Source organism: Octopus bimaculoides, chromosome 23, assembly GCF_001194135.2.
Source record: "Octopus bimaculoides isolate UCB-OBI-ISO-001 chromosome 23, ASM119413v2, whole genome shotgun sequence".
Classification (NCBI taxonomy): domain Eukaryota; kingdom Metazoa; phylum Mollusca; class Cephalopoda; order Octopoda; family Octopodidae; genus Octopus; species Octopus bimaculoides.
Genome location: NC_069003.1, coordinates 10,391,056 through 10,401,480, shown reverse-complemented (window position 1 = coordinate 10,401,480; position 10,425 = coordinate 10,391,056). Strand labels below are relative to the sequence as shown.

Sequence of the window (10,425 nt, the reverse complement as noted above, 5' to 3'; positions counted from 1 at the left end):
AATGCAGTGAAGCATGTCTGAAATTTTAGGGGAGAGGGCTACTTGATTACATTGACCCCGGTCCTCAACTGGTACTTATTTTACCAACCCAGAAAGAATGAAAGGCAAAATCAACCTTGGTTGAATTTGAACACAGGATCTGAAGATGGAAGAAATGCTGCTGACCAATTTTTTCTGGCTTACTGACAATTCCGCCAGCTCACTGCCTTATAATAATAATAATAATAATAATAATAATCCTTTCTACTGGAGGCACAAGTCTCAAATTTGTGGGGTGGGGTCTAGTCGATTATATCAACCCCAGTGTTTCACTGGTACTTAATTTATTGACCTCGAAAGGATGAAAGGCAAAGCTGACCTTGGGGGAATTTGAACTCAGAACATAGCAACAGGAGAAACACCACTAAGCATTTCGTCTGGTGTGCTAATGATTCTGCCAGCTCACCACCTTAATAATAATAGTAGTAATAAGAGGAACTTGTCTGTTAATAGATATGTCTGTCCCACAAGATCAAAATGTCTCAAGAAATGAATACGAAAAGCTTTCTCATTATAAAGATCTGCAAATTGAAATCACAAAAATGTGGAAGCTTAGTGCTACGATAATACCAGCAGTAATTGGTGCGTTGGGAATGATAAAGAAGGGAGCTGAGAAGTACATTAAGCAACTCCCTGGTAACTCCAATCTCTGTGAACTACAAAAGATAACCTTGATGGGTACAGCCCATACACTATGGAAAGCACTCTCTATCTAAAATGGAATAAATGTGGTGACAATTTTAGCGTACATAGCAAAATAAAAGTGCCCTAGCACTAAGGCAGCTGAAATAAAGTTATAATGAAAGGAAACCATAAATAATAATAATAATGGTTTCAAATTGGGCTCACAATTATGAAATAGTGAGTTCGATTCTCAGACCAGATTGCATGTTGTGTTCTTGAGCAAGACACTATTTCATGTTGCTCCAATTCACTCAGCTGTAGAAATGAGCTGCAACGTCACTGGTGCCAAGCTGTATCAGCCTTTGCCTGTCCCTTGGATAACATTGGTGGTGTGGAGAGGGAAGGCTGGCATGGATGGGTGACTGCTGGTCTTCCATAAACAACCTCGCTTGGACTTACGCCTCAGAGGGTAACATTCTAGGCGCAATCCCATGGTCATTTATAAACAAAGGAGGGGTTCTCCCTCCCAGAACCACACACCATACTAAAATGTCTCATCACCAGGGTACCCAAAGATGCTTCACGCCTAGTTTGACTAAAAAAAACCAAAAAAAAAAAAAAAAACCCCAACTATCCCCTCCTGTTTGTTCCTACATACCCAGCACAATGCAAAAACAGAGATTGCGATAAAATTGAAAGAAGAGAGATATTTATAAAAATGGTTAAGGTAGTCAGTGATAAATGCCAGCTTACTTTTAAAGATGTATGTTTGTTAAACCGTCTCTCCAGGTGAGCACCACTTGGCACCGTCAGTATTATCCTCACAGTATCTTCAGCATTGGCTGGTGGTTCAGGTGGAATTAAAAGTCTGGCTTCAGCCTTCTCCTTTTCAAGTTCCTGTCAAAGTTAAAATATATGTTTATATGTAATTTATTTATGCGCCCTTTTCAAGCCTAGCCAGACTCATGGGCCTGGTTTCCCGGTTTCTATGGCGTATGTGTTCCCCCACAGCTGGATGGGACACCAGTCCATCGCAGCGTTACTCAAGAAACAGGAAGTAAGAGTGAGAGAAGGTTGTGGTGGAAGAGTACAGCAGGGTTCACCACCATCCCCTGCCGGAGCCTTGTGGTGCTTTAGGTGTTTTCGCTCAATAAACACTCACAACACCCGGTCTGGGAATCGAAACTGCGATCCTCCGACCGCGGGTCCGCTGCCCTAACCACTGGGCCATTGCGTCTCCACATATATGTATATAGTTTTTATTTTTTACTTGTTTCAGTCATTAGACTGCGGCCATGCTGGAGCATAGCCTTGGATTTTTGGTCAAATGAATCGACCCCAAGTACTTATATTTTTTAAGCCTGGTACTTATTCTATCAGTCTCTTTTACAGGGACACAAACACACCAACACCGGTTGTCAAGTGGTGGTGAGGGACAAACAGACAGACAGACAAACACACACATATAGATAAGTTTCTTTCAGGTTCCATCTACTAAATTCACTCACAGGGGTTCGGTCAGCCTGAGGCTATAGCAGAAGACACTTGCCTAAGGTGCCCCACAGTGGGGCTGAACCAAGAACCATGTAATTGGGAAGCAAGCTTCTTACCATCTATCCATGCATACATATACCAGAGTAAGCACATAAATGTGAAATAAGGTGGGGGGAAAAAACAGGACTAAAATACAGGAGGTAGAGTAATATGCTTTATTATTAAAGCTGCAAAAACATCAAAAAATATCACAAAAAACTGCTACTCAGAGTTTCACGTTCCTGTTCATCGGACAGTTGTGTTCTCAATCACAACTGTTCGATAAAAGGGAACGTAAAACTGAGAAGCAGTCTTTTGTGATATCTTGTAATGTTTTTACACACACATACATGAGAGTGGTGAAGTGTGAATTTTGAACTCCCAGAATGTAAAGAAGGGTGAAATGCTTATTTGTTTATTGCCCACAAGGGGCTAAACATAGAAGGGACAAACAAGCACAGACAAAGGGATTAAGTCGATTACATCGACACCAGTGTGTAACTGGTACTTAATTTATCGACCCCGAAAGGATGAAAGGCAAAGTTGACCTCGGCGGAATTTGAACTCGGAACGTAACGGCAGACGAAATATCGCTAAACATTTCACCCGGCGTGTTAGGGTTTCTGCCAGCTCACCGCCTGGCATGTTAAAAATTCTGCCAGTTTGCTGCCTTAATAATAATAATAATAAGAAGAAGAAACCTTTGCCAGATGTGTGAGAATAGGGGAAGGCAGATGACTTACCATCAACAGGCGGTTAGATGCAGCAGCCTGCTCACGTTTTTCCAGCTCCTGTTCTTCAATAATTCTTTGTGCTTCCTGCTTTTTTCTATCCTGTACATGACCAAAAATAGCAATGAAAAAGAAATAAATATATATAAAAGTTAAAATTAAAATTCACAAGTTGTGTATGTATAAAACACATTCACTGGCTACCTGGTGTCAGCCATGGTAATTGCACAATCATTGCTGGATCTACATTAGGAATTCCACAATGTTATGTTGAGTATAGCAGAAACAAGAGAGACAAAAGATGGAATATACTGGAAACTTAATGCATTTCAGTTATGACCACTATCAACATGCTATAGTTTATCTCAAGAATGAAACATTATATATATATATATATATATATATATTATATATATATATATATATTTATACACATATATATATACATACACACACATACATGCATTTATATATATACAGACATACATTTATATACATAGACACACATGCATTTATATATATAGACACACATGCATTTATATATATATATATAGACACATATATGCATTTATATATATACATATATATATATACGTACACACACACACACATACATATATATACGTACACACACATATATATACACATTTATATGCATATATATATATATATATACATACATACACATACATATGCATTTATATACACACACATTCACACGCATACATATATACACACACACACACACACACACATGTATATATGTCTCTCTCTTTCTTTCTCAGTGAGTATGTTTGCATGAGTGAGTTTATATTTGTCTTTAAATGCTCACTGACAACAAACAAAACAGTAAGCCCTGCTGTCGCTACTACAGGTTATCTCGTACACTTGCAGCCAACCGTGAAAGCATGTTCACAGGCTTTCAAAATATCTTGACATAGTGTGATGTTTGTAAAGAAAAACTACTCATAACTATACCTGGGTCGTCTTTTGTTCAGTAGATTATGAAATTACGGGCAAGCAACACAAAGGGCATCCAGCCATAGAAAAATCTACTTCAATGGATTGCTCCGATGCATGCAGGCATGGAAAAGTGGATGTTAAAACAATGATTATGATATATAAGAAGAAGAATAAGTCTTACCTTTTCCTGATCAGCTTTCAGAGAAGCATAGTAAGCTTCGTCTTGCTGCTCTCTTAACTCCTTGTCAGCGTTGCGTCGCTCTCTGGAAGGGAAATGGGGGTAAATAGAAAAGATGATGAATAAATGAAGGAGGGGAATTCAGAATTATTAACTGTTTAGTATCCAAACTGGCCAGATTTTGCAAAAATATTTTTTACCTGTTTTGTGTTCAAATCGGTTACATTCAGCCTCTCACACCTACCCTACAATGTCGTTCTAAAAATAAACAATCCCATCGTTGAATCTCAAAGCTACGAGATAATGCATGATTAATTCAAAACAAATGTGAATAAATAAGCATTTCATTTGACAGAATGGTCTGAATGCTGTACACACACAAATCTACACACCTATATATGTGCTACATACCCCAACATCCATGTGTGTGTATATGCACACACATATACCTATATAATTCCAGAGCTACATCTGCAACAGTCTCCTCTCTATTTTCCAGCCATTATATATTTAAAAGGAGCACTCCGTCAGTTATGACGATGAGGGTCCCAGCTGATACGATCAACGGAACAGCCTGCTCATGAAATTAACGTGTAAGTGACTGAGCAATCCACAGACACGTGTACCCTTAACGTAGTTCTCAAGGAGATTCAGCATGACAAGGTCGGCCCTTTGAAATACAGGTACTACTCATTTTTGCCAGTTGAGTGAACTGGAGCAATGTAAAATAAAGTGTCTTGCTCAAGGACACAACACGTTCCCAGAAATCAAACTCACGACCTTACGATCGTGAGCCAAATGCCCTAACCACTAAGCCACACGCCTTCTTTTATATATATATATATATATATGTATGTATGTATCTGCAACAGTCTCCTCTCTATTTTTCAGCCATAATATATTTAAGACATCATCATCAAGTGTGTCCTCTTGTTTTCCCTTTAAAGATAGTAGAGTGGTTTGAGGAAGGTTTGGATGCTATTTCTTGTAGATCAAGTGGTCCTATAGAGACTCATGCAAGTTTGTAGTCAAACAGTTTTTGCTTAGCTCTAGGTTAATTCTGATCAAACAGACGTACAATCAAAGTCACACTAGATATGACCATTCAACCTTTTAATCCCGAACAACATTACCAAATGGTTTGAGATAATGTTTATATCATCCACTGCTCATGTGTCAAACAGATTGTCATTGGTGGTCGATCATAGTAGTTTCTAGTGATGTTTTTCATGTTGGTCTCAACTACTGCCATGGCTGACAGTTTATGTCTTCGTTTAACCTTTTAGCATTCAAATTATCAAATGTGAGGAAGATCTGGCTGTTATTTCTATCAGGTTGAGTGACAACTAAGACACTCAACAAATAACCACACGAGCAATGGATGATGTATGTAATCATCATCATCGTTTAACGTCTGTGTTCCACGCTAGCATGGGTGGTACCACAATAGCCAGCCAGGCTAAAGCCTGCATCAGACTTCTGTGACTGTTTTGGCAAGATTTTTACAGCTGGACGCCCTCCCTAACACTGACCACTCAGCAGAGTAAACATTATTTCAAACCATTTGGTCAGTTTGTACAATGATTGGAGTCAATGCAGTTATAGAACTGGTATGATGATGGGAGAGGACAGATGAGTTGGGAGGCAAACCAGTCATAGTTGTCACCCATATCTTTATCTTTTAAACTCTTGTGCTTCAGTGCAAGGGCACTGGCTTGATCCTGTTGTGCTGCGTTCCCACTGAGGAAAGCAGTAGCTCAGGCGAATTATTGTTATTATTCTGAAACACAGGGACCCAGGTCTACTAGAACAAATCAGCTCGAGTACTTATTTTTACATCTGGTACATATTCTGTTGGCATCATTTGCCAAACTGCTAAATGATATCAACTGAACAAGTACTAGCGTGTGTGACGGGCGGGTGGGGAGATATAAGCAAGTGAACACCAGTTGTCAAGTAGCTGTGGTGGTAAACACACACACACGAACATATTTATGACAGACTTCAGGCTTCTTACACAGTTTTTGCCTACCAAATCTACTCACAAGGCACAAATTGATCTGGTGCTAGAGTAGAAGACACTTGTCTGAGGTGCCATACAGTGGCACTGAACCTGAAAGCACATGGCAGCAAAGTGAGCTTCTTAACCACGTAGCTATGCCTGTACCCTTTCCCTAACCTCCATTGGGAGAAAAACGAAAACAATGACCCAGGATGAAAAATGAAAAGGTGCAGATATAGCTGTGTGGACACCGCTTGTATGATGGTAACATTTGTTTGCAACTAACATGCAATATCAGGACAAAGAGACACAAACACACACACAAGAAACCAAAAAGCTTCATTCAGTTTCAGTCTATCAAACCCACTAACAAAGCATTAATCAACCAGGGGCTATAGTAGAATTAGAAGACATCCAAGGTGCTACACAGTGGGGCTGAACCCAAGACCATAGAGTTGCAAAAGAAGCCTCTTATCAACACATGTATGACGAAATATGCTTGATAAAAAATACAAGAAAAATAGGAGAGGAAGAGGTGACTGATTATTAGTGCTTACCGTTCTCGTCGTATTGATGTAACAGCTTGTTCATTGACTTCAATGGCTCTTTGGAGTCTACGGATTAATTCTTGTGAGTCTGTAATACCAAAGTAAAAGAGATCAGGTTGGAAAAAGAAAGATAACAGGAAGTACAATGAACAAACCTTAAAAGTAAATGGTTTAGCCCTAAAGGTTCAACAGGTTGTGTGCAAGCAAACGTTGTGTGTGTGTGTGTGTGTATGTGTGTAATAACCTTTCATCATCTGACATATGATCACCTCCTCTTCTTTCAAAGGATCCTTGTCTAGCAAGTTACTTCATGACTTTGCCAGTGCTGGTGCCACGTAAAAAGCATTCAATCCACACTGTGGAGTAGTTGACATTGGGAAGGGCAACCAACTGTAAAAGACCATGCCTGTGCTGGTGCCACATGAAAAGCACTCAGTCTACTCCGTGGGGTGGTTGGTGTCAGGAAAGGAAACCAGCTGTAAAACCAAAAAAAAATACTCCATCTTTCTGTTGTTTTCACAGCCATGCTACATTCAAAATATTACTTTCTTGTCTGTATGTTAAAAAATAATGTTTCTAGAATAGGCACAAGGACTGAAATGTTAGAGGAAGATATTAGTCAATACCATTGAGACATTGGCTGTAAATTTACAAGTAAGAGAATCACTATGTGGTCAGCAGCCGAGGAGGAGGAGGAGGGAGCTGAACAACAACAACAACAACAGGAAGCTGATTCAAAGAGGTGCACTTACCTACCAATCCTTCAATCCGAGCCACAACAGTCATACTGTTGTTCTCACGTAAGACAATAAGGGACAGGAAAGGATACTTAATAACACGGATGGTCCGAGAGACTGAAATGAGAAAAATAGAGAAGAAATATTTGATAAATGTCTGTGCAGCAGAAACGAGTAACTAACAACAGAGTGTAGTTGTCAGACAGCAACATTGAGACATCACAATCGGATACGGAATGAAAGTTATCAAATGACTGGTGAGATAACAGTGTTTTATCTTTTGTCTTTTACTTGTTTCAGTAGAATGTGACCATGCTGGGGCACCACCTTGAAAAACTTTTTAGTCAAATGGATCGACCTCAGTACATTTTTGTTTTAAAGTCTGATACTTATTCCATTGGTCTCTTTTGCTGAACTGCTAAGTTATGGGGATGCGAACACACCAACAATGGTTGTCAAGCACAGGTGAGGGACAAACAAACATACATGTGTATGATATATATATAGAAAGAATAAAAAGTTTTGAATGGTGCAACAATGCACTATAATACAAAAATATGGACTATATACCTGTTGTAATTTCGTTATCTATAGTCCAATGATATTTTGGAATATAATTCCTTCTTCAGATGTTCTTAAATGTTCTAAGCTTTGTGATTGGCTTTAGTAGACAGAAACTAAGAAGATCTGAAGAAGGAATTGTATTCCGAAATATCATCGGACTATAGATAACCAAATTACAACAGGTATATAGTCCATTTTTTTGTAATATAGTGCATTGGTGTACCATTCAAAACTTTTTATTCTTTACAAACAATACACAATGCTTCAAGTGAACTACAAAACTCTCCTATATATATATATATATATATATATATATATATATATATATATGACAAGCTTCTTTCAGTTTCCATCTACTAAATCCAATCACAAGGCTTTGGTTGGCTCAAGGATATAGAAGACACTTGCCCAAGGTGTCATGCAGTGGGACTGAACCCAGACCCACGTGGTTGGAAAGCAAACTTCTTATCACACAGCCATGCCTGTGCTTATGTTTATTTCCATTCCTATTACATAGAGAAGAACATACTTTAATCTAAGATAAGGGGTTGTGGGGTTAAAAAGTTTGTTTTACAACCAAGTGATTTTGGGGTCTGGTTCTATTGAGAGGTACCTTGCACATTGTCTTCTACAACAGTATCAGGCTAACCAATGTTCTGTGAGTGAATTTGGCAGAACGGAAACTGTGTGGAAGCCCATCATATGTGTGTGTGTGCATGTGTGTATATGGCTCTGCACATGTGTGTGTGTGTTTATATTTGCGTTTCACCTCTTGATAGTTTTGATTTGTTTACAAACCCATAATTTAGTGGTTTGGCAAATCAAGACAGAAGACAACAACAATGGCAACAATAGAATGAGTGTTTTGTCTTACCTCTGTATCCCTCGGGACTGCTGACATTGCATGCCCAAAACAACACTTTGGAATTGATAAAGTTAACCACATTAGGATTGCATAACGTTTCTCTGAAAGAAGCAAACAAGGAAAAACCAGTTGAAAAAAATCAGAAGAAAATGTTTTGATATTCATAATTTAATCCATAACATACACCTTGCCTTCCACAAGAAGAAAATTGCTCTCTATCAAACAAATTTCTTTGTAGTACATGGATGGCAAGGCGGAAAATTTGAGAGGCATTCAAGAATTGGATAGTTGGTTGGTTTGGTTTTTGGTATACCAGATAGTTTGGTTTTAAAGAGCTGGATGGTTTAACCCTTCAGCATTTAAACTGGCCATATCCGGCCAAAATATTCTGCCTATTTTGTGTTCAAACTGGCCAGATCTTGCCTCTCACATATACCCTACAATGTCATTCTAAGAATAAACAGTCACATCATCAAAAGTTTGATGCTACAAAACATCGTTGTTTAACATCGCCTTCCGTGACTGTTTTGACAGGATTTTTACAGTTGGATGCCCTTCCTAACATCAACCACTCAGCAGAGTGGACTTAGTGCCTTTTATGTGGCACAAGAACAGGTGAGGTCAGTTTTGGCAATATTTTTAGAGCTGGATGCCCTTCCAAAACACCAACCACTTTATAGTATGGATTGGGTGCTTTTAAGAGGTACCTGCACTGACAGGGTCACCAAGTACTTGCAAGACAAAAAAGAAATTTAAAAAAAAACTCTTTTGAGAGGGGAGGGGGCAGTGGAGGAGGTGATCTTGTGTCGAATGATGAAAGGTTATAGTGAGGCAGAGAGACAGAAACAGGTGTCTTGCTGTAGAGGAGGTACAAGGTTACTCGGCCGGAAAGAGAGAGAGAGAGAGAGAGAGAGATCAGGAATGAAGACAGAAACGGGTGAGCTGCTGCAAAGGAAATACATGGTTACCCAACCTGAAGGGAGTGCAGGAGAAGGAGAGAGAGAGGGAGACAGCAGGATAGAGATGGTGGCAAAGTGCTGGGCATATGCAATGATATAGTGGAACACATAGGTCAGAAGCTAGCGGAGAGCAATGATACAATGGCACAGGGCCAAGAGGACAGGATTGGGGAGTGGGAGTTAAGCCCAGGGCATGAAATAGAAATGTGATGAAGAGAAGAGATGCAGAGATGTAGTTTGGTTTGTTGTGGTAGAGGTGTGAGAAATTTTCTTGCTAAGTGTGGGTGGGGGACACAACACTTCTAGAACTCAGTTTCGCTGATTTGGGCAGGGTCTTCTCAAGAGATGTCTGGGAATAAGCTACAAAACAATTCATGATTAATTCAAAGCAATGTGAATAAATACATATTACATTTGAAAAAATAATCTGAATGCTAAAGGGCTAATTTTGAGCGTTGTAGTTGGTTTACTTTTTAACAGTTAAATATTTTGTTCTGCTTTCATAGAATTACAAGAAAACCTGCAACTCAGCCATTTGATATAGAGATTGATTATATAAGTAGCAAACTTAGTAGTGGTGTCAGTATAAAACCCCTTGGATGTAGTGCTCCAGTGTGGCCCCAATCCAACGACTGAAATCAATGAAAGGAAAAAAAAAAAAAAAAAATCAATTTTCTGAGTA

At 39.0% G+C, this 10,425-nt stretch overlaps 1 protein-coding gene across 1 annotated transcript in view; it reads right to left on the bottom strand.

The window, feature by feature from the left end:
* The window catches only part of LOC106879715 (FAS-associated factor 2), a 31,161-nt gene that overhangs the window by 567 nt on the left and 20,169 nt on the right, over positions 1-10,425 (bottom strand). The window contains exons 8-13 of the mRNA XM_014929395.2: positions 8,794-8,885; positions 7,371-7,472; positions 6,628-6,706; positions 4,072-4,153; positions 2,940-3,029; positions 1,417-1,560 (exon numbers count right to left, since the gene is read on the bottom strand). Of these exons, the coding sequence (XP_014784881.1) occupies positions 1,417-1,560; positions 2,940-3,029; positions 4,072-4,153; positions 6,628-6,706; positions 7,371-7,472; positions 8,794-8,885 (589 nt within the window). The remainder of the gene's footprint in view (positions 1-1,416; positions 1,561-2,939; positions 3,030-4,071; positions 4,154-6,627; positions 6,707-7,370; positions 7,473-8,793; positions 8,886-10,425) is intronic.